Source organism: Microdochium trichocladiopsis, assembly GCF_020744255.1.
Source record: "Microdochium trichocladiopsis strain MPI-CAGE-CH-0230 chromosome Unknown B0I36scaffold_3, whole genome shotgun sequence".
In the NCBI taxonomy this organism is placed as follows: Eukaryota; Fungi; Ascomycota; class Sordariomycetes; order Xylariales; family Microdochiaceae; genus Microdochium; species Microdochium trichocladiopsis.
In genome coordinates this window covers 3,450,830-3,477,065 of record NW_025763546.1, presented here as the reverse complement: position 1 = coordinate 3,477,065, position 26,236 = coordinate 3,450,830, and the positions used below count along the sequence as shown (strand labels likewise).

At 55.7% G+C, this 26,236-nt stretch overlaps 5 protein-coding genes across 5 annotated transcripts; 3 read left to right on the top strand and 2 right to left on the bottom strand.

The window, feature by feature from the left end:
* Positions 1 to 219: 219 nt before the first annotated feature.
* Positions 220 to 1,125, bottom strand: B0I36DRAFT_95499 (uncharacterized protein). Its single transcript, XM_046163647.1, has one exon. The coding sequence runs from the start codon at positions 985 to 987 to the stop codon at positions 442 to 444; it is 546 nt and encodes a 181-aa protein (XP_046015768.1). The 5' UTR covers positions 988 to 1,125; the 3' UTR covers positions 220 to 441.
* Positions 1,126 to 5,693: 4,568 nt separating this feature from the next.
* On the top strand, positions 5,694 to 8,305 carry B0I36DRAFT_239477 (fungal-specific transcription factor domain-containing protein; the record flags this gene model as incomplete). Its single annotated transcript, XM_046149692.1, has 4 exons — positions 5,694 to 5,742; positions 5,802 to 5,925; positions 5,984 to 6,085; positions 6,136 to 8,305. The coding sequence occupies 4 exons, from the start codon at positions 5,694 to 5,696 to the stop codon at positions 8,303 to 8,305; spliced, it is 2,445 nt and encodes an 814-aa protein (XP_046015767.1).
* Positions 8,306 to 11,570: 3,265 nt separating this feature from the next.
* Positions 11,571 to 12,664, bottom strand: B0I36DRAFT_429737 (uncharacterized protein). The gene is made up of 2 exons (XM_046162507.1): positions 12,445 to 12,664; positions 11,571 to 12,215 (listed from the first exon to the last, which is right to left on the bottom strand). Exons 1-2 carry the CDS (start codon positions 12,552 to 12,554, stop codon positions 11,669 to 11,671), a joined length of 657 nt encoding a protein of 218 aa, XP_046015766.1. The 5' UTR covers positions 12,555 to 12,664; the 3' UTR covers positions 11,571 to 11,668.
* A 3,111-nt stretch (positions 12,665 to 15,775) lies between these two features.
* Positions 15,776 to 16,788, top strand: B0I36DRAFT_239910 (uncharacterized protein; the record flags this gene model as incomplete). Its single annotated transcript, XM_046149723.1, has 4 exons — positions 15,776 to 15,882; positions 15,917 to 16,156; positions 16,231 to 16,352; positions 16,412 to 16,788. 4 exons carry the CDS (start codon positions 15,776 to 15,778, stop codon positions 16,786 to 16,788), a joined length of 846 nt encoding a protein of 281 aa, XP_046015765.1.
* Positions 16,789 to 24,042: 7,254 nt separating this feature from the next.
* On the top strand, positions 24,043 to 26,195 carry B0I36DRAFT_347410 (nucleoside phosphatase family-domain-containing protein; the record flags this gene model as incomplete). The annotated part of the gene is made up of 2 exons (XM_046156567.1): positions 24,043 to 24,058; positions 24,127 to 26,195. 2 exons carry the CDS (start codon positions 24,043 to 24,045, stop codon positions 26,193 to 26,195), a joined length of 2,085 nt encoding a protein of 694 aa, XP_046015764.1.
* Positions 26,196 to 26,236: the final 41 nt, after the last annotated feature.

Below are 26,236 nucleotides of genomic sequence, written 5' to 3'. Positions count from 1 at the left end.
TCGTGACTTTCGCCTATCACCGCATCAGCAGCGGCGCCGCAAGGTTACCACGATCCAAAACGCGGGGTCTGGGGAATGTCGACGGGAGGAGACTCGTCACTGCCTCTGCCACACCGTGCTCGCTCGCCTCGCGACGGGGCTAGTGAGGCAAGGATGTCAAGCATGGCTCGGTCTGGACTTTGTACTGTAATACAACGGCCTATTATGATCTCCAAGTGGCTTCATCATCCGGCAGTGGGCGTCTTGGAACCAGCAGCCTGCGCTCCAGGTTCCACCGCCCCTCACGGGCTGGCTCGACCACAGCTGGCATGGCGCTGCTGCGGTGCCTGACTTGGAGAAGACGGATAGACGCTCACAGGATCCGGCTGCTGCCGCCGACGCCATGCCCACCACTTACAAGCCACCACCAGTTCATCCCACCATGTGGTTAAAGATCGCCAGCTAAGGGGAGGGGGGTGGGACCGGCAGAGGGTGTCCCCCGTGTGTGCTCGACTTGCCTTCTAGTGCGAAAATCAAGCAGAGCAGACTTCTTCCAGATGCCGAGACTGAAGAATGCCCTGGCGCGGGACCCGTGACACGATGATTATCATCGTGACCACCATTCTGCCCGCCTGGGGGGTGGTCATGACAATCAGCCCGAGTGGCCAGGTAGCCATCCTTCCTACCCGAGGCTCGCGCCATGCTTGGTGGGTAAATTTGTCTTGCATCGTCAGAAGCAAGAGAAGGCGGGTGCAGATCGGGGCAGGGAGCGGCCAAGCAAGCAGGAGGCCGGGACCAGACCATGCCAGAGCCATGGGCTTCGAGTGTCTGACGTGTAGCGTATGTATGTATGTGCATGTATGTGGTAGTATGTAAGAAGCACCGCCCTTTCACCCGGGCCTGGCAAGCAATGGGTAAGGGGTGCCATGACGCAGGCGCCACAGCATGACCAAATCTGGATGCAGAACTCTTGCTTGAGGTGCAAGTGCTGCAGACGGCGGCTGTCATGACTGCATGGCCACTGCTGCAGACCGCAACGAGGGCAACAATGCCGTCTCGGCGCCATGGGGCTCACGCAGATAGTTATCATGCGCCGGCGGCGGCGTACCTAGTAGGTAGGGGCTAGCTACACTGCTGGGTTTTGGGGGCTGGCACGCACTTGCACGCACGCTCTGAGGGGCGGCCCAAGGTGGCACTGAAACCTCTTTCGGAAGGCGCAGGCAGGGGTCCTGGACGCAACTGGGCAGTGACAGCTGCCCTTTTCGGCACCTGCGGTCGCTCTGTTGCAACCTGTACTTCCAAAGTTCTTCCCACTGAGCAGCCTCTGGGTCCGGCAATCACCACCTGGGCAGGGGCAGAGCCCATGCCGTGGCCCAAGGGCCGGCCCCTCTGTCCTCCTGGTCCAGTCCAGCTTGGCTGGCGAGTCTGGTACCCGTGCCTCACGACGCTGCTCTGGATCCTTCCGAGGCAAAGTTCTTCGCATTTGCCTGGTCCCTGTGGAGACGACACGACTCTGCCTTGATGCTGCCAGCTCAAGTCAGCACGGAGCCATTCCACTCGTCCAAAGCACTTCAGCTGCATCGTCATTGCTGCTTCTCACCAACCTGTCCGGCCTCGCTTCTTGCCAGACGATCACGCGGCCCAGCACAGAGACCTGCTTGCACCGGAATTTCGATATGATGACACCTCTATTGGAGACTTACCCAGGCATGACTGGCCAATGGCGCTGCGTGCCACTAGGAACGAGGATATTACAGTGGGTTCGCCCGCGGGGTTTTGTATCTGCGGGCAGCTCGAGCCGCCAGGTCCTTGAGCCGCGGACGAGCACCTACAGGCGCAACAAGCACAGTCTCTGCTCACCTCCAGCACGGCGCCGGGCTTTTCTCACGATGTCTTACATTGCAGATTCCCCGTGGGGACTCCGCACGATCCGAAATCGTAGCTGCGGCCTGCAGTTCCAAGTGCTGCTTACAGCCACATGGGCGTATTCGTTCACGAGCGTGCAACTGCCGCCAGGCAGACCTTGATGACAGAGCACAACGTCCCACAAGACAATCTCAACAAGGACTTTGCTTAGTCTGGATGAGAATCAGAAAAAGATCCGCCTGCTTCTCATCCCCCAGGCGGTGTGTTGTACTGCTCGATCCTCTCGGTCCGGCTCCTCGCAAATACTGTACTGGAGGACGTTAATCGGTCACGCAGACACGTCGACAACCCCGGCGGTAGCCCCATACCCCATACCATGATACCCCAGAAAATCGTGTTTAAGCGAACCAATCATGCCCACTAGTCCTTTTGCCTATATGCAGCAGGTCATAGGTGCAAGGAGGTAAAAGAAAGACTCCAGTCAGGAGCGTCAAGCAACTCGCGATCATCACACACCTTTTGTGGACCCTGTGCGGACAAGGCTGCCGGCACTTTGGTCGTCCTCCATGGCGACATATGTCACATCCTCACCAGTTTCCGGAGGCCCTCTTCCTACATCGGCCTAGCCGGACCTGAATCGCAAAGAATATAGTCTGGGGCAAGTCTCCAGATCTTGAGCGGCCCGAACCTCCTAGCACATACGACGTTCAACCTTAATCATGCTCCACAATGCTTCGCGGCCGTCACAAGATGCCTGGACCAGCATGACTCAACGCACGTATGCGGGGGAAAAAGGGGGTTGCCTTTGCACTGGCACAAATCGACATCCCATCGCCATTCCATCGGCCAAGCACTGTGCTGGGGCTATTTGCAAGAGCATCCTGCTTCGTGCGCTGCCACTCTCAGCCCGATCTCTAGTAAACCCGTATTATCGGAGTTATGGGAATCCGCGGTCTTTCAGCCGCTGACGATGCGTGATGCCTCCTCTTCAGCACTTGCAGAGGCGACTGGATTGCCGGCCGTGGCAGGATTGACGCATGGCGCATGTCAGGTGGCCACGCGCATGCACTCCAGGTTTTCGTGTGACAGGATGATGGCACATATGCAAGCACAGCGCCCAAAACGTGGACTTGGTGACCAGCGACATTGAGAAAGAGTGTGCCTGAGCAGCATACCCATTGAGCAACGATGGGCCCGACAAAGCGACCATGAAGTACATTTCAGGCAGATGCGGGCCATGCAGATGGCTAGACGGCATGCTCTCCCGACTCAGGTTTCCCAGTTGGTACTCTGTTGCTTGACGGGAGACCTGGTCCCTGGACCACACTCTTGTCCAGCCGCGATCTATGCAAGGGCAGCCAGCTACTTGAGGACAAACCTCGAAAGGCTCCAAGTTTGCTCGCTGCGTGTGTCAAGTGGAATCCGGCAGTCGGTCGGGTGCCCCGTCCAGCACAAACCACTGCCGCCCTGAAGGAGGCCCTATTTCTGACCGGGCGAACACCCAAGGCTGCACGCATAGCGTGTATTCCTTTTCCTGACTCAAGAACTCAGCTGAGGCTGCTGCGTTTCCGTTCTTTTTGACACTGCGCTCCGGCAACACGGTCCAAGAGACTGGTCACCTGGGGAGGGACCTTGTTGGACGTCAACTCGAACGCGGCCATAATCATCGCTGGTTATAGGTGGGCAGGCAATCTTTTTGGAGCACTTGACGCTGTAGTGTGGCCTTGTCGCAGCCGGTGCATTGACACCACGGACGGCCGAGCCGGCTCGAACAACCATGGGCTCACCTCGGTGGCACGAGAAGCACTGTCGGGCGCCCATTTGAACCCCGCCTACGAAGAAGCTTGACCTTCTGTGACGCGGCTGTTGTTTTGGCCATGGCAGGGATGTTCCCTGCTCGACGAATCTGGCGGCCCAGAACAACGGATAACTGCCGGGGCGGCCACTCAACTTGAGGGGCATCGTCGTCTGATTTCGTGGCTGCTCTGGAGTGGAGCCGGCGCTAATCCGCTTGTGCCCTGGACCATGGACCGATCCGGGCGTACCTGCCGGCCTGTCCATGTGTCTGTCGCTGGTGGTGGCTGACGGAACACCCTGTCAGTGCTTCTCTTCAACAATGGCGGCCAGGCCGGCAGAATTTAGCATTGAGAGCACCGCGACCTGACACCGCGGAGTGGACCCCTGTCTCAAGAAACTGTAGCCAATCGCTTCTTGTGCCCGACAGTCGCTAGGCCAGAAGAGAGCAGCGGCTCTGGAGCATGCAGGCTTGTTGTCTGAAAGGGTGTTCGAGAACACAATTGGAGACACATCACATGGCCTGCTCGATGTTGCCTCGCACAAAGCAAAAGCGTGGCAGCAGTATCATCCAGGGGACAATCTGACCGACTGATGCTACACACAGGATTTGGCCCAGGATGCGCGTCAAAGTCTCAAATCTCGTCTGGGCGCCGCCCACAGGACTTCTGGTAGGCAGGACGCCCATATTAAAATGTTCCAGAGTCCTTCTGACGAACCGTTCCGGGGCGAGCCGATGTACGAGGCGCCGGCCGGGGGTGCGACGGCACATTACTCAAGCAGACAGCTCGTGCCCGATGCTGGCAGGCTTGGCTCTGGGCACAAACTGCGTACTGCGTAAGTGCGGCTTCACACAGAGTGAACGGCCGAGGTGTTCCTGGCGGCTTGCAAAGAGCCGGCAAGGTACTGGCCCACAGCCAGGGGGGCTGGTCCCTGCCGCTGCACCCCATCCGCGAATCTTGTTCTTCGTTGGTGGCTTTCGCAACTGCCTCCCGTTTTTCCCTAGCACCATGGCCGGCCCCCTGCTCCGGCCCAAACGCTCAAAGCTATTCCTGATCGACACTACCAGCGGCACATCGCCAGATCCAGCCGTGCGTTGATTCGTTTCCTCCCCATGCAGCCTACCCAGTTCGACAGCAGAATCCGTCTTGCCCTGTCTGCCAGCGATCTCAAGCCGTCACTCACCCCTCCCAGAGGCTGGTTTTTTTAACCCTGCAGCAGGCAAAGCACTCTCGCTCTTGTCGACACGGTCGTGACAAGTGCCGGACGACGCTGTCATGCCGGGCTTCTCACTTTTGCTCGTGGTGTCTCGGGGTTGTTGAACAGTTTCAACCCACCGTAAGCGTGCAATGTATATCCTGACTGGCGCTAAATCATTCATCTTAAGCTCAAAACATTTACCGCCAGGTTCTGACGTCCGTGAACCCTGGCAAGGTATATACACAGACCCTCCCGTCCACCCAACCCATCCTGCTCGGGTGAGTGAGTGAGTGGGTGGGTGGGTGGAGGAGGAGTGCCCCTCGAAATGACGGTGTCCTCGAGACAAATTCAGACCCTAGTCACCACCTCTTCGACTTGACGAACAGCCGGTACTCCGCCTGGGCGCCCTCCGCACTTCAGGGTGGAATCGACCAAAGTACCTACATGCATGGCCGGCATTGACCTGCCTTGGTTCCATTCGAAGGGCATGGGTGGCCAGGGCCATCTCAAAGGTCGACGGCGTGGCTCATCTTCACTAACACCACGGCCCCCCGATGGGGTCTGCTACAGGCTTGGGCACACACCTCCTCAGGCTCCACGAGCACTCCCTCGTCGTGACCTGGACAGGGACATGGCAGGGGACCACTCTTTGGCATCATGTATATAGTCTTCACTTCGCCACTCCGATGCAGCGGCTTCGTATAAGTGTCGGTCATCGGGAGCACAGCAGACAGATACCGAAGTCGTGGTTCGGCAACGCATCACCTCGCTTATCGTCTTGCATCCTCGGGTCGTGCTTCTCGACACTGCTCCACGGCATATACGCCTGTCTATGATACAGAATCCTTCACATCATGGCTCCGTCGATCACCATTCCTGCCCAGGGAGGCATGTTCCATACCTGTAAGTGAAGATGTGCAGCATACCCGTGCTGTCGCCGGTGCACGACTGACCTTGTGCAGTTCAAGGAGTGACGCCTCGCAAGCAGTCGGCAGACTCGACAGAGGGCTCCAGGTCGAGCAATGCCGGAATCTCCAAGAGAATCACAACCCCACATGCGTGTGCCGAGTGCAAGCGGCGCAAGATGTAAGTCTCGTATTACCCGGAAGCTTCAGTGCTGCGTCAACGACTAACACGATCAAAGTCGTTGCGACGGCCAACAACCATGCAGCCAATGCCTGTCCAGCCGCGCTCCCAAGCGCTGCTTTTATGACAAACACCGCCAGAGAGTCATCCCATCCAGAAAGTACGTGACTTCGGCGAGAATCTGCACGCACAAATGTCTAACTTTTTCAGAACTCTGGAGGCTCTGTCGCAATCGCTCGAAGAGTGCCGGTCCATTCTCAAGCGGTTATTCCCCAGCCACGATGTCCAAGCCCTTCTTCCGCTTCCCCGGCACCAGCTTCTGGAGCTTCTCGGCAAGAGCCCCGAGGCAGGCGCAAACGGACTTCCGTCGCCGCCACTGAACCCGTCGCCGGTACCCATCGACATGAGCTCGCCATCAGAAACCGGTCTTTCCGGACTGGAACAAATGTCCTGCCAAGACATGGACTGGGATGACGACCATCACCCCAGAGACGCCATTGCGGATGTCGCTGACGACGTAAATGCTCTATCATTTCCGCCGGACCGACAAGCGTCTTACCTGGGAGCTTCCTCCATCAAGGCAGCCCTCATGGTCATGCTCAAGGTTCAGCCTGGCCTGAGAAACACCATGACGACGCCGCCATTCAGCAGTGTGGAGATTGTCCAGAACTTGCCAGTGATGAAGCAGAAGAGCAGCACTCAACAGGAGCCACAACGGGTGCCATGGTCGTGGAAGGGGCAGACTTTGATCGATGCATACTTCAAGCGGATACACATCTTCATTCCCATGCTCGATGAGGCCTCTTTCCGTGCCGACTACCTTGAAGGACAGCGCTTCGACATTCCCTGGCTGGCACTACTCAACGCAGTCTTTGCCATGGGAAGCATCGTAGCAATGAAGTCGGACGACTACGGCCACCTCAACTACTACACTCGTGCCATGGAGTACCTTCCGATCGAGTCCCTTGGTAGCAGTCATATCGAGACGGTCCAGGCGCTGGCGCTCATCGGAGGCTACTACCTTCACTACATCAACCGGCCCAACATGGCCAATGCTGTGCTGGGAGCGGCCATCCGTATGGCCAGTGCATTGGGTTTGCACCGCGAGAGCCTGGCATATGCACCGACCGGAAACAATAGTGACATCACGGCCGCAGAGACACGCAGGCGCACTTGGTGGAGTTTGTTCTGTCTCGACACCTGGGCGACCACAACACTGAGTCGACCATCATTTGGCCGCTGGGGACCTGCCATCAACATCAGGCCACCAGAGGCTGGTGTGGCTTCTGGCCGTGACTCTGCCCAGCATGCTGGCATCTTGCCTTTGATTGAGAACATCAAGTTCTGCAAGATTGCCACCCAGGTTCAGGACTTGCTGGCCATCTCCCCCTTGCTGCGAGCGGAGGATCGCTGCAATCTCGACGGGGAACTCGTCAAGTGGTTCAGCGGCCTCCCATGGCTGCTCCGGACAAGTGATCCTTGCGCTGAGCCGCTCTTCATTGCCCGCTGCGTGATGAAGTGGCGGTATCAGAACCTGCGGATGCTCCTGCACCGTCCCGTGCTGCTCAACCTTGCTAGCAGTGGCGCCTCGCACGCAGCGGAGCACGACATTGTTGCGATCGAGGCCTGCCGTGATCTCGCCAAGCAAACCATCGAGGACATCTCCCGGGAGTGGGCACGCAACCAGATGTCCGGCTGGAATGCTGTATGGTTCCTGTATCAGGCTGCCATGATCCCACTGGTCAGCATCTTCTGGCAGTGGGACAGCCCCAGGGTGCCGGAGTGGCAGAAGCAGATCGACATGGTCCTTGAGCTGCTCGAGCAGATGGAGGACTGGTCGCTGGCGGCCCACCGCAGCCGCGAGGTTGTCTGGCGCATGTACGAGGCCTCTCGCCAGCTGGAACCGACCCTCCTGCGTCGCCGCGCGAGCTATCACGCCGCCGCTGCCGCCGCCGCCGCCTCAGCGACCAGCATGGCCGTGGCAACGTCTGCCACACCCTTGCAGATGAGTCTCATCACCACTGCAGACGCACAGGGAGCGGCCGCAGCCGGCATGCTGTCAATCGCCGGCAGTGACGGGTGTGCCGAGATTCACATGTCCCCCATCGGGCTGGAACCGGAGGGGTTCGGCGACATGATGAAGATGCTCGACCAGCATGGCCTCTGGAACATGGATGGCATGGTCTGGGACATGCCCAATGAGGAGGACGACTGGGTCACCCAGCAGTCCCAATACGGCAGCCTGCCGAGCGACAACGGGTTTGTCGACTACGGTGGCCTCCTAGGCGGCGGGCCGGGCAGCGGGGCCGGCAGCGACGGTGGCGTTGGTGGTAGCACCGACGGCGGCGTTGATCCGTCGTCGTTTTCTTTTGCGCAGTGATTTCCCAAGAAAGAAGAAAAGTTCGTCCTATATTGTTCAACTACTATCGGTCCAGGGGTGGCCTGGGAAGCATCCGGGGCAGGTAGCATGCCGAGGGCTTCATGAAAGAGGGGCCGGCAACAAAAGCGGTGGCGGTTTTGATTCAACGACATGAGACATGAGTTTCGGTGTTCCTGGCTGCGATACAACATGTACATATTCTTTTTCTCTTGTTCTTCTTCTTCTCATTTTTCTGGTGTTCATTCAGGTTACTCCCGATTCACTTCTTCTTCGCCGGGATGTCATCGGCCTGGGCTGCCGATGGTTTCGCGCGACCCTTGTACACTTTTTTTCCCCTTCTTCTTTTCTTGCTTTCTTTATCTTGTTTCGCCTTTTGTCTCTGTGTTCTTAGCAGACACTGTTGAATTTACTCCCAAAGTATCATATAGCACCCTTCGGGTTGTGACATATATACCCCTCCTCCTCCCACACACACGCACACACGCACATACATACATACATTGAATGACAGCTCGCCTTCCAGTGTCAAAGGGGTATTGAAACACGCAATAGCCGCCAGTGATATAACCCTCTCGGCTGTTGTGCCGATGCAACCCTGTGCCGAACCCCCCCCCCCTTGCTCTTTGGTCCTGTTCACTCCCGCTCTTTGTCTCGTTGTCTCTCTCTCTCTCTCTCTCTCTCTCTCTCTCTCTCTCTCTCTCTCTCTCTCTCTCTCTCTCAGCCTATGACGGCGGTGCTCTGGATCATGCTTTAATCCTTTTTGATGTGCCACGGCTTTTGCTTTTGTATGTATGTATGCTGGGATATATATCGTTATGATTGGTGGTTCGAGTTCTACATGCAATACTGGCACGTCCGGCCCCTGTGGGCATGCGCGTGTGTGCGTGTGTGCACGCGTGCATACCAAAGTACACATCTGTACTGCAAGGGACGAGAGGCGGTAAACATTGAAGTGCTATTGGACAATGGGATAGCAACTGCTCCGACTTTGCTCCCCAGAAAGAGTCGGACGGCAACAGTAGTATTGTATCACAAACACCGACTCATAATTGACTGTTCATCTTTGCTTTTTGTTTTTGTTTTTGTTTTTTTGGACTGCTAAGACATGGATATCTCTGCCCCAAAAATACGTCAGTATTTCTCTGAAAGGGTAGAGGGGAGAGATAGACACTCTGACTGCCTGCAGCGGGAGTGAGTGAGGTAGGACCACCAGCTTGGCATCGTTGCTTTGAGTAAGACACTTTTGCCACTATGCCGACCAGGGCAATTGCTGATTGTTACTGACCAGCTGGACCCTGTGCCCAAATGGTCTCCCAACCATGGGGTCAAGTCAGGGAATTTCACTTCGAGGTCAAAGGGCGTGTGTGTGTGTGTATCGTCCCCGGGACTTCAACATGGCCGGGCACGGCCGGCAACGGGCTGGGCCGTCAGGTTGTATCTCTAGCCCCCCTCGTGTTCATTCTCGTCCACTATCTGATTCTCCCTCTCATCTTGGTAGATTTATCGATGATGATGATGAGTGGCCCCATCGCCAGCGGCTAAAATCTTCCCTGGAAAGTGGCGAGGTCCTTAATCAAATCAGAGTGTGGCCAACCCGCCACTAGCAGGTGTGCAAAAATTGGACGAAAGGTACCCGCAGTGAAGAGTAGGCTTCCCTGCCTTGCTGCTCACGCTCCCACAGGGGATATTGGACAGAGGAAGTAGGCCTAGGGCGAGGGCATGACTGAGGAATGACAAAGAACAACATTTTGTTCGCCCCCCCCCTCCCGCAAGTACAGTACAAGCACAGCGCGGCCGGCACCTGTGTCACGCATATGTGTTTACGTGGACCATATCAAGGTAGTAGCAGATGGGCGGGCCCATGCCCAGAGAAAAACCGGTGGCGGAACATGCGCCGCAATGTACGTATGACAGGCAGCTCAAGTTCCCGCGTGTAAGCGGGGGTGCGGCACCCGTTGTGCGTGCTGGAAGTACGCGCGCGTCATGTCTTGTCCCACGAAGGATTAGCCCTCTTCGGACAGCCAGTCGCCTTTGCGCCCTTGCCCCAGAGGACCGTCGTCGTTGTCGTCGTTTCTATGCTACCCTGAGGCGTGCCTTGGAAACCCGGCCCTGGCTCAAGCGGGCGGAATGGCACGCACGAGGGAGGACACAAGGACCACAACCCGGGCTATCCACCCGAGGCGAGACCACGTACCCCAGACAATGGCGGCCTCTCCAGATATTAATCGCCCACGTATGCGGGTGAGCGAGGGCGTGACCTTGCTGGCGGCAAAAGTGGCGTGGTCGATTTATATTGCCATTTTGCCTCTCTGAGGGTCACGCTCTTGCCGGATTACTACTACTGTTGCGCTGTTGTCTCGGCATGGTTGTTTATGTGCGTCTGGTATCTGCACGACACCGACAGACAGTTGAGGCTGAGCAAAAACAGCCCGTCGACATGTGGCTTCCACGAGCAAAGTAATTACCCTCCATACCGATGAAGATTCGGGTATGCTGGTACATCCGAGCCTAATGACCGAGTCAGGGATGATTATTTCCATCACGACGGCCACGTGTATCGGGTTTCACTTTCCTGCTAATCTCGTTGGTATTAGCCGTCGTGACGACACCCCCTTCCATGTACTTACATCGGCTGCGCGAGGCATAGCAACGCAAGTTTGATGAGACGGAACTGTACATCGACAGCCGCTGCAATAACACAACTGACATAAGGGCCTCCACCCCTTTCGTGCCTGGCACGCTCGCTGCCTGCTGCCATTACTGCAAGTATGTAGACCATGAGGAGTTCAAAAAAGCCCGGAGCCGATCATCGCAGCCATGTGTGCCGCTACTGTTCTTCGGGTGTGCCGGCCGTGAAGGTTTGATATCTACACCCCGTGGTTCTTCGGTTGTTCTGGGCCGGCGCGCCCTGGCGGCGTGCGGCTCCCCCAAGGCTTCCCAGCGACAAGGATCTCTGGTTGTTCTGCCTTGGTGCGGGCAGTGCTCCCGTTGGTGTACCTGGGTGCAAGTCCTCTGTGGCTCACTGCAACCTCAAGTCATGGGACTTTGGCAGGCTGCACTTGGGTGAGGGCAAGCAGGAAGCTTGTGCATATGCACATGCATATGCACATGTAGGTGTGGCAAGAGTGCCTAGCTGGCAGGCAGCCGGGCCATCTGGCCACCTCGAAGCGAGACTGCGGAGAGAAGGCGGGGTGAAGCTCTTCGCAAAGTCGAGAAAGAACAAGAAAAAAAAAAAAAGGGAGCAGGGATTGTAGGCCCTGGAAAATGGGGTAAGTGAGGAGCGACAGGAGCGAGTCGTTGACACTTGTGAGTAGGACGACTCATGTGCCATGTCCCAGACAGCGACAGCCCCGTATGCACGGCTCAAGATCCATCGAGAACATGAGTCGCGATCGAGAGTGGTGGACCCAAAGCAAGTCGTGTTCGTTCCTGATGGGCAAACTCGCTATAACGATGTCGGTATGATTCCGTCATAGCATGCTTCGCCCTAGGAACACTGTCAATTCGAAACAATGGGTCCCTGGTACTTGGACTTGAAGTGGGAACACCACCATGTGCAGCGATGCCCAAGACGAGGTAAACTGTGACGAGGTAAATTGTGACGATGCGAAGTCGACCGACTCGATTATTGGGGAAGAAGCAAAGGCTGACAGCCGTTTTCTCCGCTCCTGGAGGGAAGAAGCCATGATGCCCTGGTGTGTTGTCACAAATAGCGGTCGCACCGCATCGGCCAGTCCAGGGAGCGCAGACGGCCCCCTGCTTTGACACTTGCGCCGGCTTCACGGGAGAGCACATGGTGGTGAAGGGCTCATATGCAAGGCCGTTGGGACGCTTTCGCTTGACGACGGGTGTCGACATGACAGCTGCAACGGGGAACCGGGACCTGAGAGCCAAGCAAGTCTGCCTCAAGCTACAAACCAGGCATGTTGAGCCTCTCTACGCCTAGCATCGTGTCTTTTCTCAGTAACGGCCGTCTGCGGGTTTGGATCCTCTGATGAACTGGCAGGGCCAACTTGCCTGCGTGTAAGTGCTGGTGTCAGCTTGAGTACCTGGGTTCCGTGGGCTGCCAGCACAAAGATTGTCGATGGAGACTCCATGCTGCTGTGCCTGCCGTAGCATGGATCCAGCGTCGTACTCACTGTCCTCTGCCCATCGTGCTTTCATTGAGCTGGCCATGCACGGCAGCCGGCAGTTGAGGCTCGGGGTCCGCAGGACGTGGAGAAAGCTCGACTCGCTTCCACCTCGCCATGTGACTGGAGAAGAGGCCTTTGCCCCCTTGAGATATCTCAAAGCGGATTGTCCCACAAGGATGACCCTCGCTGGCACAGTTTGCTAACTCCCTCGGAGCGTTCGTGTAGCCCGCCGCCAGCGATCAGCTGGATTCCGTTCGGCCGTACCTATAAGTGCGATGTATGGGGTGGCATATAGGGAAGTCATGCAGGTTTTCTTTCTTTTGGAGCGAGTCACAGACTCCCTTTCAGACCTACCCCTGGCCTCCCTTGAAAACCTAGTTTACCCGCCTTTGCTGAGAGCCGCGCAAGGGTGCTGGGTGTGTGGGAGGTGAGTGTGCTGGCACGCATACTGCGTATGGTTCCGCATACACACCCACCTTGCCTTTTGCCCACGTCCCACACGAAACCAGGTCCAGCTTGTGTTCAGGACCAATCCTTCGCCGCCCGACGGAAGCTTAATATGGATTGTCGGCCCGTCAGAACGTGAAGTAACTGCAATAAGTCAAGCCCGGATTTCCATTCAGGGGCTTGGATCAAGGTCAACAGGGGTTTGTGGGGCAACTAGCCATGCACCCCAGAAGCTGGGGTATGTCTCGCTCACTTTCTCCATGTCCAGTGAGATCGTCGCTCGGCTTGACCTTCCTCTTGATGCATGAGGCGGATCAAATAGATCAGCGCCTGCCCAACCACGATTTGTTGTGGGGAAGCATGAATCCGAGCCCACGATGTCTGCAACTGGGCGGCGCGACGAACCGTTGTGTTGCAGCCATGGTCCCTTGAGCTTTGTGTCTCCTGGGACGACTTCAACGCGATGTGCAGTAGAATCAGCGCTGTGTCAAGACTGCCTCTTTGCCTTGAAATATCAAAAAGCATTCAAGACTAGTGACGTCTCGCTCGATCCGCCCGGTCGACATGATGATAAATCACCGGCCCAATGAAGCCTTTTGAAAGTCATCCAGCAGCTGTAGATCCTATCCTCTCCCAGTGTCGGACTGACGCTCATTATGGTGTGGAAAAGACTCGATGCGACTGGTGCGCTCACGTCCGTTGTTGCGTCCAGGTGTCGAAATCAGAATGGTCGAGATGATCCATCATTCATGATCGTAGCAAGGGATCTTAGCAGGCAAATGCTCGAAGCATCTGTTACAACACGGTCTCAATGCCGGTAGTTCGTCCGCCTAGCTGTGCCACTGGTCTGCGGCTCACGGGTCGCATGCTGATGATCCGCGCATGGCCCCCCTCCCCTTGTTCGGCCAGGCAGGGCGATCCGCGCTTTCCGGGGGGTTGATGGTGCGCACAAATGCCGAGGCCGATGTGCTACAATCACCACGATTGTCCTATCATCCAGTATAGTTACGCGCACATGTGAGGTGAAGAGCCTAACAGATTAATCCTTGTGTAGAGGCAAACCGAGTACGAATGAGGGTCAACTTTGCGACTTGAGAGTTGTGCTTTTTTGCCTCAGAGTGCGAGGTGTTAACCCAGATAGGACACTATAGCGAAAGACAGCTAAGGTCTTGGTTGACTCATTGTAGCATTGACACGAGACTTTAGTGTTGCGGAGTGACACAAAGGGTGGCATTGTTGCGGGGTGGTAAGACATCGTCCACGGTTGTCCCTTGTCTGAGCCTGGCTCTCGGTTGCTGCCGATCGAAAATCTGGGGGCTCTTTAGGTTGGCTTACCCTTCATGGTGATCGCGAGCTACGCTATAGAACAAGCTGATATACGGGCCTGGGCCCCTATCTTAGCGCAGGTGGATGAAACCCCTCTTCGAACCTTGTTGGTGGTCAGCATCACCAGTTCTGAGGGCCGTTGAACCATGGTTTTTGCGCTCTTGGTATTCTCGGAGGCTCTGTCTCGGCCGAGGTGCCCTAAGATGCCGAAATGGCATGTCATGACTGCTATATTGGTGCTTCATAAGGACAGCCTGCTAGAAGATAAGAGGGCAGAGCTACAGAGGAGGTAGAGATGCCCTGCAGCCATGATTCCGTGCAACTGTGATCGCATGCATAGACGGTATGAAGCCTGGAATATGAGCCAGCAAGTGAGCATGTGAGACCGAGGCAAAGCACTACTACAAGCACCTTGAGCTTGTGTGAAGGATTTCACCGAAGATGGCCATTGAGATATTCAACAGATGGATTGATATTTCGCCGGATGGGAGGCAAGAACGGAGCGAATTGCAATAGTCGGCAACCGTGTACTGGTTCTTAGAACAGTGGGAGCTGAGCTACCCAAAATTGAACGTCGTCAATAGGATTTCGCTCTGAGGATTGAACTTGGTGCACACGATTATATTGGCGGATTGTCATAGTATCAATCGCAGTGAAGCTTATGGTATGTTGAAGTAGTGTGCGCAATTGGCGAATAATGATAATGGTAATCTCATATCGATTTTGCAAGCTGAGATGTCCGTTGCGTTTGAAGGAAAGCAACTGCGTCGAGGGATGGTTGAGGGATGTATTGTCATTTTGGCAAAACACGACTCATCGTCTGCCTCACACGGAAGCGAAGAAACTGGTACACATAGGCTCGTGAGCATCGCCGTGTTGGGACAGTACCTCAATGTTCCCTTTCCCAGTCAACCCAAATGCATGGCGTGTGAAGCGGACTCGTGAGAAGATGATCAGCTTCAAGCGACGCAAGAATGCGCTTCACGCACCTCCTCTATCAACCACAAAGGCTGGAAAACCTCAAACTACATGTACTTAGGCCGAGGTTCAACCATGAATATAGCTTTGAGCGGGTTATGGGACTCCTCGTATTCTTGGGAGGGTGCGATCATGTTTCAAGGGCGAATCGCAAATCTCGTGGTATCATTGTTGGCTTGTTTTTGGATGTCGAGGAAGTTGAGGGCCGCATAGATTGCACTTGAGCAGCAGCAACGGCATCACGACACCGCTTCGACGTGGGCACTATAGATCTCTCGGGCTGGGAGCATGTTGAGGGAGTGTTGAGGTAAATCGATTCTATGACGCAGGCACACCCAATAGTTGATGATGCTGGACGGCTGGTCGTGGAGGGTGCTTCATCGCGGAAGGTGCGACAGTTGCTCTTGCCTCGACCCCCAACGACCCTCGAGAAACGCCACGGCCCGCCAGGAAGTGGCCAGAGCGTCGTGATTCATCGTCATCTATTGCTCGCTTCTCATCGCACGAGTCTTCCAACTAGAGCCCATCCTCGTTAACAGCACAAAGACCGAATATCCCAAGGCGCCTCTTAGGAGCGTGTTTCCCAATGGAGCACATACTACGATGCAATGCTCTCAAGTGCAGGAAGCAGCTTGGCGACAAAGCAGTCGTCACTACATGCAGGCAGGTCTCCGACAATGACCAGCAAGGTTTGTTTATGTAGAACTGACCCAAATGCGATCGCCAGTCACATCTTCTGTCCCGACTGTGCTGCGCGCCTCGGTCTCGCCGGCGGGCGCCAGGACCATCGCCCTTCATGCCCAGCATGCTCCTCGCCCCTAACCCATCCTGATGATGCTGTGGTTACCCTGCTCAACCCAAGTGAGGACTACAAGACGAGTGTGCTGAGCGGCCTCACGCCACATACCATCATCGAGACTGCGAGTAGAGGGTTGAGCTTCTGGGCGTACCAGACAACACAGGAGGTGTAAGCGCACACGTCCCAGAGCAACAGACGATCGGCGTCTGTACAAGGTCACTGATGGTCGCGGCGGGCATCAGTGTGTATCAGGAACATCTGAGCAAAAAGCTCACCGAAAAATATACTGATCTTAACCACCACCTCGAGAGGATTATCAACGAAGCAAACTCACAGATCGCCAATCTGCAAGGCAAGATACACGGTCAGTGGCAGTCCAGCCAGCCTTTTTTTAGGGGGACGAGACTGACGATAACCGACCAGGCATCGCCATGGACCACGAAGTCCTACAAAAGAAGAACGAGGAGATTGCACAGGCTTACAAGGACAAGACACGGAAACTCTTGCAGATACAGGAGCTCTACGACAAGCTCAAACAGAAAACCATGCTCGGTCAAGTGCAAGGCGCCGCCGAAGACGCAGCTGATTCAACAATTCATGGAACACACAGCGCCTCTTTCGATATGTCAACACTGGCACCAAGCCATCTGTACGAGCACGCTCCGCAGGAGATCATCAGGCAATCAGCCTGGCAACCGCATATGATGCCACCACCTCCGCCGCCCGCCCACTCACGTAGAATTCCGGCGCCATCGCAGACCGGCCATTGTAAGAATGAACTCGTGATGATTGCAAATTGACCAATGTACTGACAAGCACTAGTTGAAGTTCCACTGACCCCTTCGTCTCACCGCCAGAGAATTGGCGAACCAAGCGTTGTTAGCACCACTGCGCCACGTGGGTTGGCGAACAGCCTTGCTCGGGAGAACATGCGGTCAGCCTTCTCGGTGCCTACAAGCTCCCACCGAAGCCCGAAAGGCATCACACGGTATCCTGGGGTTGGACTAAGCTCAGGGATGAGAGTTAGTCAGGCAACCAGCACTGACGGGCTTGCAGCACCATCGACCGGCGTAAGACGTGAGTATATCTTCCGCTCGAGACCGTCGGTATTTCCTTGAGTTTGTGACTCATGCAAATATATAGAGGCATTACGGCCGGCGCCCAACTCTTCGAGTGCCAGTCAACGGTTCTACCATCCGGCCAAGACGGGAGGGAATCAAGTCTCTCCACGCTGAGGCTATGGATGGATTCATTTGTGAATTGGGCCAACGGCGTCAGGAACGAATGCCACAAAACTTCCATGATGTGTGAGCCACCCAGGACGGAATAGTGACCAACAGCTTGACGTATCTTTCTAAAGCATTTCAATATATTTGCAAATACCTGTCCAAGCGCAAACGCCCCACAGTGATATTTGGCAATGAGCAGAAGTTATCACGATCGATGGCATTCCAGCTCGTTTATCAGGAAAGACGCTGCTCTGAGATGACATAATCTTTCTGCATTTCACAGAAACTTCTGCGGGTCTAATATCCACACAAGAGCCATGAATGATACGAAATAGGCGCACGGCCACAGCCGTTCATCATAGACAGAATCGCCTGGAGCCGGATCTTTGGGTGGCATCCCATGAGACACCATCACTTCTGCTTCGGTCAACGTCTTAGGGCCATGTCTTGATTCATCGAAGCGAAAAGTGAGGCTCACTGCATTCATGAAGTGGACCCATCCGGTCCTGTCGTTGTCGAGCGGCAGAGCCCTATACGGATAAGAAAGCCCAAGATACAGCACCTTTGACGACAGGGATTACGACAGGACGATATTATCTTGGCTGAGGTTGTACGTCAACGGCCAGCACATGTTAGAGCCAAAGCAGAATCCCTAGTCAACGACCCAGTGGTTAGGAAAAAAAAGGCGGCAGTCAGGGCGTTGGTATAGACAACCCTCCACGACCTAGTCTCCATGAGAATTCCCCCCGAAGGGCATGTACGAGCAACTGAAGGAAGAGACAGGACTGACGCACTCACAAAACATGCGCGAACCATGGGTGTTTGTTTTAACCCTCTAGGACGGAATATCGAAATAAAATCTGGTACGGGCGCGCGTCGGGGGGGGGGGGGGGTGAGAACAGTCCGAGGGACCAAGCCACAGGCAATATGTGTGAATCCACGACAGCCTTTCCGCCATTGTAAGTCCAATAACCCCCATCCCCAACCCCCGAATCGGCCTATCATTGGGGTGTGTCCCCTTACGCTATGGGGCGGCGAAGCATTCACGTGTTGTCCGAGCTCTCACTATTCTTCATCTCTCCATCGTCTGTACCATTGTCTTCTTCTGTGTTGTTAGGCCGTGCCTAACGAAGTGGTGTGTTTCTGAGGGTGGTTGCCGGCAATGCCGTGTCGTGTGTGTAAATATCAAAACTTCTGGACCTCGGGAAAACGGGACTGCATGGTTCCAGTGTCTACCCTGCGTTGACTGCTTGAGGTCCTTGTTGTTGTTGTTGTTGTTGTTATTGTTGTTGCCCAGCACACACCCTGGATTGCATTGTGGATCGTCGTTTCCGAGCAGTTGGTGCTTATGACATCGGCAAGTCCCAACTCTGGCTTAACAGGACCATTGCCACCTTACGCAAGCGATAGACACAAACACACACACACACACACCCCTCTACTATGGTATACAGACAGGCACTTTATCGCCAAGCATGGACACAATTCGTGCCAGTCGCTGAGCATTGCAAGCCAGAGCATCAACAAAATTTCTAGATTTTCCCAATGTCACACGAACAGTTTGATGGTCTAGCTCGGGTATTTGCCAGACTACATACCTACGAACCAACAGCACCACCAGCCGGGCCTGCCGTGTGAATGAATGCATACGTGTGGCCAAGGACCAAATCGCATCCTCAAGCCATGTGTATCGGGGCATCGATCTTGTCATTCGCGTGGCGATGCAGGGATCACCGTTCGGTACCGTTCGGGGAATGGAAACCATCATGATGATCATGACGACGGGCATGGAGCCCGGCAGGGTTGTGGCTGTCAACCTCGAACTGCCGAGAGTGCCGGTCGTGGGAAAATGCAGGCAGGGGTACTATGGTTATATGGGTAATTTTTAACTGTGCAGCAAGTCGCATGCAGGCCCAGGGGTAAAATTGAGTGGGCCCCAGGGGTAATAATAGCCAATCAGAGGGCGCCATTTCGGGCAGTAGGCAACCATTTCGTCGTTGACAGACAGGCTGCAAATGGGCACTTCGCGTAGCACTCTACGCAGCACTTCGGGCAGCTCAAATCGTGTCCATTTAGAGAGGCGTAATTGTACTAGAAAGGTATATGCATTCCGTTCTTATCAAGGACTGCCTGACAGCGCTTAGGCATACTATCAAGGAGCTCTGTGAGGAAGGTATTAGAGACTGCATCCCAGGCCTCCTTGACGTACTTCCTAAGGTTATCGTACGAGGGTAGCTCCTCAAGGCCGTACTTCTCCTCAATGAAGTCCTTCATTTTATTCCAAACGGCCTCAATAGGGTTCAAATCCGGGGAGTAGGGTGGCCAGGTAATTATCTGGACGCCGCGTTCCTGGAGGTCGGTAAGAGTACCGGCAGCCGAGTGGGCAGAGGCATTATCCTGCATCAGAACCATCGTGATACCTATAAGGCCCACGAGTCTGATCCAGCCGTCGATAATAGGTACTGTTCGTTGGCGATATGTCTCCTCGCCAATTGTACCCCAATCCTTCTCCCAAAAGATCCCTGGGCCTTTACCTGCAGTACCTGAAAAGCAGCCCCAGAACATCCACCCCTTCTTCCTCTGGTGCCTCTCCACGATGCAGGTCGGGTCGTGCTCCTCGCCAGGCCGTCGGGTAACCCATTGCCGCCGGTGGTGGCCCCCGGTAACCCAGGTTTCGTCGGTCCAGAGGATCTCCCCCCATTGCTGCTTCGTCCAGTGAATATGCTCTCGAGCCCACGAGAGCCTCAAGAGCCTATTTGTCTCGCTAATCGGGGGTTTGCGGTGGGCAGTACATCGTCGGAATCCGAGCTTGCGTAATGTATGGCGGATAGTATAACGGCCATAGCGCTTATCGAGCACCTGTTGGGCTACCTCGTCCCAGGTCATCCGACGGTTCCGCTGCGATGCGCAGATAAACTCGAGTAGAACTTCAACGTCTTCAGCCGACATCTTCATTGGGCGGCCAGTATGTTTCCCAGGGACCGCTGAGGCAATTGCCGTACGTACTTGGTTGATAGTGAAGCCGGTAAGGCTACAGATCTGCTGTAACTTAAAGCCAGCATCGTGCCGGAGCGTTCGTACGCGGAGACGCTCCTTCTCCGTCAGGTGGGCTGTATGAACGTCTCTCGGGCGCATCGTCAAGGCTTCAGTTACTTCAGAATAGCTGTAGAAGATTCAGCAGAATCACTGGCAGCAGAATCGCAGAATCATCACCATATGCCTCACTTCATGACGTTTAGGTTACTACATTTGCTCTATTTGCTTGCATCATCTTGGCTCATCTAGTTTACTAGGCCCCTGCATGCGAAATGGATGGGTGGGGATGCGAGGTACAAAAAAAAGTGTTAAAAATTGTGCCCGCAACCATAGTATATGTCACCCGTCTGCCCCCCCTTGTCGTCCCGGCTCGAGGGCTGAGGTATCACAAGTATCGAGATAAGAAAGATGAAGAAACCGGTCAAGATGGTGGAGCTGAATCAACGGTGAGAGGGTGGGGGTGTGCTCTAGGAGCGGTACATAGGCAATGGACATGATTGTAAACATGGGAAACGTACTGCGACAGCACGTGTGACGGCAGAGCTGAGGGGCAACAATCCCGGTGATGATGCGAGCTGCTGAGCACATGTGTAACAGGCGTTCATCACGTTGTCAGACAGGCCGCGCACTAGTTACCCTAGTTGACGTTGGAAGTGGCTCTCAACTACATAAGCCTGCCGTGGAAAGAAGCAGCCTTTTGCGCGCCCCAGAAAAAAAAGGAAACACAGGACGATTGAGATGTCAGCTAAGCATAAAAAACTCTGTGACAAGAAACGCAGGAACTGCAAGGACCCAAAGACCCGAAAAAAGGTGGCCGCGCGGCGTGTTTGCCATTAGCTGCTGATCATGGCGGCGAGGTGGTGTCAAAAATAAACAGCAACGTTTCAGCGAGCCGACCGCACCAATGGACAGCACAGCCCGCTTGGAGACCCCAAGACGCTTATATGGGCATGATCCGCACAACGTCAGCGAGAGGGACGACGCAAGACACGGACAGGCAAACCTGGCACGCGTACCCGGACACCAGATAGCAATGCCTAGAAGAACAGGTGAGGGCCGTTGGAATTCAGCCTGTCCATGGTCGATGCAGATTCAGCCACGAGTAGAGCTGAGCAGTCAATGGGGCCGGGAATATCTATGCGCGAACGATAACTTCCGAGACGCAACCCTGGCCACTTGTCGATCATCAAAAAGCTGACGGGAGCGGCTGAGGCCATTGCGTCATATGTGACCAACCTACGGTGAAAATGGAGACAAGCTGTGTCATTTTGTGTTCCGTCTGCCTCCAGGTGCAAGCCTTGCAAATGTCGCTGGTCTCTAATCATGATAAGCCAGCCAGACGGGGTTGATGGGGGTTTCCGTGTGTGGGCTGTCTAATCGGCCGCTGAAGCTACAGATCCAGCTTCCACAAGAACAACAACGGCTGCCAAGGAACGCGCGTACGGAGTCTTCGCAGGTTTGGACAGGGAATACTCGAGTGTGGAGCACGTTACGTCGCTGGAGCAGATGTTCATGTGAAAATGCGTGGAAGAGCACCACGGGAAGACTGTGAGACAGTGCGGTTTGCCCGACACCGACTGTTGGGACCCTTGTCTCCCAACTTCGTATCGGCCGGGGGTTTGTCAGCTTGAGCAAGGGATCGACGATGACATCCTCTCCTACTTTCGTAGATGGCTCCATGGCAAGAAGGACATAACGTGATGCTGTTCCCAGTCCGATTGGGTATTCTTCAGCCTAGGTACGGCCACCGAGGCCGTCATGAGATACAACGCAGATAATGGGCTGCGCGACTTTTGAGCGCAGGAGAGTGCACAATCCTGCTGCAAAGGCCACGACGTACCCATACGGCCCGCCCTGCTCGCTCTGGTGCAGCGGCGCCACCAACAGGGGGCCAGCCCTAGCCGAAGACACGCCGGCCTTGCGACTCGTGTTTCTTTCTTTCTCGCCGCTGTGCTGCAATCTGAGACTGCCCCTCGTGGCAGTGGACCTGACGGCCAGCGCCGTCGGCGAGACCGCTCAGGGAGGGAGCGACAAAAGGGGAATCTGGGGATCTGCCTGGGGGGCGCTCAGGCGAGGGGTAAGGGGAGGCGAAGGCGTCGAGGCGTGAGGGCAAAGGTTGACGGCGCGGCGCCGTTATCTGGCCAAGTGAAGGCGACAAAGTGTGTGGACTGGCTAAAGGGCCAGCCACGGATAAGAAGATGCAGATTCGCGGCTGTTCTGGACTGGGCCAGCGGCAGCCTCCGGATCCAGGCACTTGCGGCAGAGGGCGAATCAGAGCGTGGGTAGCAGGCACGAATCATGGCGTCGAATTGGTGGCTTTTGCAGCAACAGCGCCGCCGCGGGGGGTTTTTTGATAAGTGGTGGGTGGAGGAGGAGGAGGAAGTGGGACGGAGAAGGTCACAGAGGGAAGAGAGAGCCCCGGCTGAAGGTGCTGCAGCCAACCCGGCACAGTGCCCGCGACCAAGGCTGCAGAGCCCTGGAACGACAGGACAGGGCTCTGTCCTAGCTCTAGCAGGGCTTACGATCCAACACGCGGACGTTCTTGTGCTTGATTCTGCTGGCGACAGACAAGCAGCGTACGCTCCTGGCTGACCTGACTGCCTGCTGAGCAGCATTCGACTGCGTATAGGTACTACTTAGCCAGAGCCCGGCGTGGCGTGGCTGACAAGTCCACGTGTTGCGCTTGCCCGTCTACCAAGGTGACTTCGACACATGCCCATTTCGCCTGGGCAACGCGTCGAGGACGGGGTTGCTGATAGCTAGCTCTGCTTGAGCAGGGCAGGTCGTCTTCTCCAATGCAGGCAGGCTGGAGCTACGGCGTAGTAGGGGACTCGAGGCCATGGCTGGCCGTATCCAGCACCGGCGCGACCTGCACTTGCCTCATGGGTGCTGTGGGTGGGCCGCGCTAGTGCTGCATGGCCCTGGCCTTTCATGCCTCACTCACTGAGCCTGGCGATCCTGTCACCGAGAGGGCACGCTCTTGTACCGCACGCTGTCATCTCCTACATGCTCTTCTTGTTCTTGCTGCTCGTTGCTGCGTCCTCTCTCACCTGGTCTTCATTCTCCCGCGACGGCCAATCCAAACTAAACCCTCTCTGTGTCTACCGAGAAGTCGTTCAGAGTCGAGACACCACGGCTTGTCTTGTGCGAGCTTGGCCACCCACTACACGCCCACGCTCCAGCATCTACCTGCGCAACGCAGCCCTCTATTAGCGTCGCTAGCTCCTACTAATTACACGCTCGCCTGTCTCCGCCCACCCCCAAATCTTACTTCGTCGACTGCGCAACTCGCGGCCACTACGCAACCTTAACCGCCCTCCCTCTCTGGCCTCGTTCTTGGTCTGCGGCTCCGGCTCCGGCTCCTTTCGTTCTTGACAGCTCCCGCGCATCCGTCGGTCCTTTGAAATCTTATCCACCACGCTCACTCTGAAGAAACAACAACATCCGCGAAGCCACCCGCCCCGGCGCGCGCCCCCTTCGACGCACACGCCCCTATCCACGAACGAACGCGACTTCAAAACATTCCGACAAAGAGAGCAACGACACGTCTTCAAATTGCGGTTCCCATGCTCGACTACTGACGAATTGCTACACCAAGCAGCTGCTTGTCTCGAAATTTGACTTACGACGGGACGAATCGGAGTGCAGAAGGGATCAATCATAATATCATGACCGGGTTGTAAAGCGACCACAAGCGACACCACTCGAAGACGCAGGGTTCACAAGGATACACCACTCATCTACTTGGGAGGCGATCGCACGTCAACCTCGACACCCACTGAACGCAGCATGGGCAAGGACAAATGTGAGATCTCTCCTCTCAATCATCAGTCGCCAATACTCGCAAGTGTATAATGTGCTAATCTGTGACAGGGCGATGGGGAGTAATCCTCGATGCTGGCTCATCCGGCACACGGCTCCACGTCTATCGCTGGGAAAATGCTGCGCATGTCATCAAGGATGCCGACTCGCCGGAGGAACTTCGACGGCTGCCGGAACTCAAGACTAAAAAGAGCTGGACAAAGAAGATTCGACCAGGAGTGTCAACGTTCGGTGACCACCCCGAGGATATCGGTCCGGAGCATCTGAAATCCCTGATCAAACATGCACAGGATGTCGTACCCCTCGATAAGCAACCCGACACGCCGATCTTCCTGATGGCCACAGCCGGTATGCGTCTGTTACCGGTTGTCCAGCAGCGAGCTGTGCTGGACCAGATCTGCACATATTTCCGCGCCGAGACAAAGTTCTCCCTTCCGGATTGTTCGTCCCACATCCAAGTTATTCCTGGTTCGACCGAAGGACTGTATGGATGGATTGCGGCAAACTACTTGCTGGGTGGCTTTGATGACCCCAAGGGTCATCTCCATGGCAAGGACCACCACACGTATGGATTTCTCGACATGGGCGGTGCGTCTGCGCAGATTGCCTTTGCGCCCAACTCGACTGTAGCTGCGCAACATCCGGAAGACCTCCAGTTGGTGCGAATGCGGACGTTGGATGGGGCGCCGAGTGAACACAAGGTCTTCACCACTACCTGGCTCGGATTTGGCATGAACGAAGCAAGGCGGCGGTACGTGGAAGAGCTGGTGAGCGAGTTTCTGATCGAAGGCGAACACGAAGTCCCCGATCCGTGCCTTCCCAGAGGTCTCCGCACCACAGAGAACGGCGACCTGATCGAGGGCGTCACGGAGGAACTCGAGCTTGTTGGCACTGGCATGTGGGATGAGTGCCAGAGACGAACCAAACCATTGCTTGGACTCGACAAGCCTTGCGAGGAAGACCCGTGCTTGCTCAATGGCCAGCACGTTCCCTCCATCGACTTCGAAGTCAACCACTTTGTTGGCGTATCCGAATACTGGCATACGACGCACGGTGTCTTCGCGGACGGCAATGAGAACATCTACGACTTCAACACATACCAGAAGAAAGTCCAAGAGTTCTGTAGTACGGAGTGGGAAGAGCTCGTGGTCGGCCTTGAGTCGCGGAAAAATAGCCCGGAGAAGGAAGCTCAGGAGGCATGCTTCAAGGCGGCCTGGCTCATTAGCGTGCTTCACGAAGGCCTGGGTATCCCACGGGCCGGCATTGAAGAAGCCCCGACACCTGATAACGACATCGCCAAGGAGATTGGAGAAGCTGCCAAAGAGAAGGGCTTCCTCGAACCTTTCCAGGCTGCTGACAAGATCAGCGGAACTGAAGTCAGTTGGACCTTGGGCAAAATGGTGCTCTACGCATCTGGCCAAGTCCCACCACGGAGCAGTTCAAATCTTCCCGTCGGGTTTGGCAGCAATGTGCCTGGTGTACCTAGCGATTTTCAGTACGCGGGTTCCACGTACAATGCGAGCCTGATCGCGGATTTCGACAACGATTGGAGTGACGCAGCCGAGGATCTCATCGATCAAGCCAAGTCTAAAACATCCACAGCGGTCCTTGTCTTCGTTATAATATTCTTGATTTTTGGCTTTCTATTCAGGAAGCGCGACAGGAGAATGGGCCTGTACGTCAAGCTCAATTCCATTCTACGGCCACGGCGGAAACCCGGCAGTCCTAAGAAGTCCGCCAGGGGATTTTCTGCCATCCGGAACAAGTGGTTTCGCCGCGGCAGCCACAATTACGAACGCGTTCTCGAGGAAGGGGACGTGGACCAGTTTGAACTTGCCGAGACGTCCTCTGACGAGGGCGAAAACTCGGACAGCAGCGGTGATGGCTCCCGAATTGGCAGAGCATCGGGCTTGGCGACGCCAAAGATCAATGTCGGCAGTTTTGACGACCTACGCAAGTCTTTGCACCCGGGTAGTGCGCTCGATCGGGCCGGCCTTGTGGTCCGCACCGAAAGTCGCGAGCGTCTTGTCCCACAAATGCTGAACGCAGGCCGGAGGAGTCGCAACGGCAGTCCCACGCGCCTCAAAAGCCCCTTAATGACACCTTTGAACGAGGACTAATTTGGCCAAACGCCCGCCGCGGCTGGCCGGCCTGGACAAAC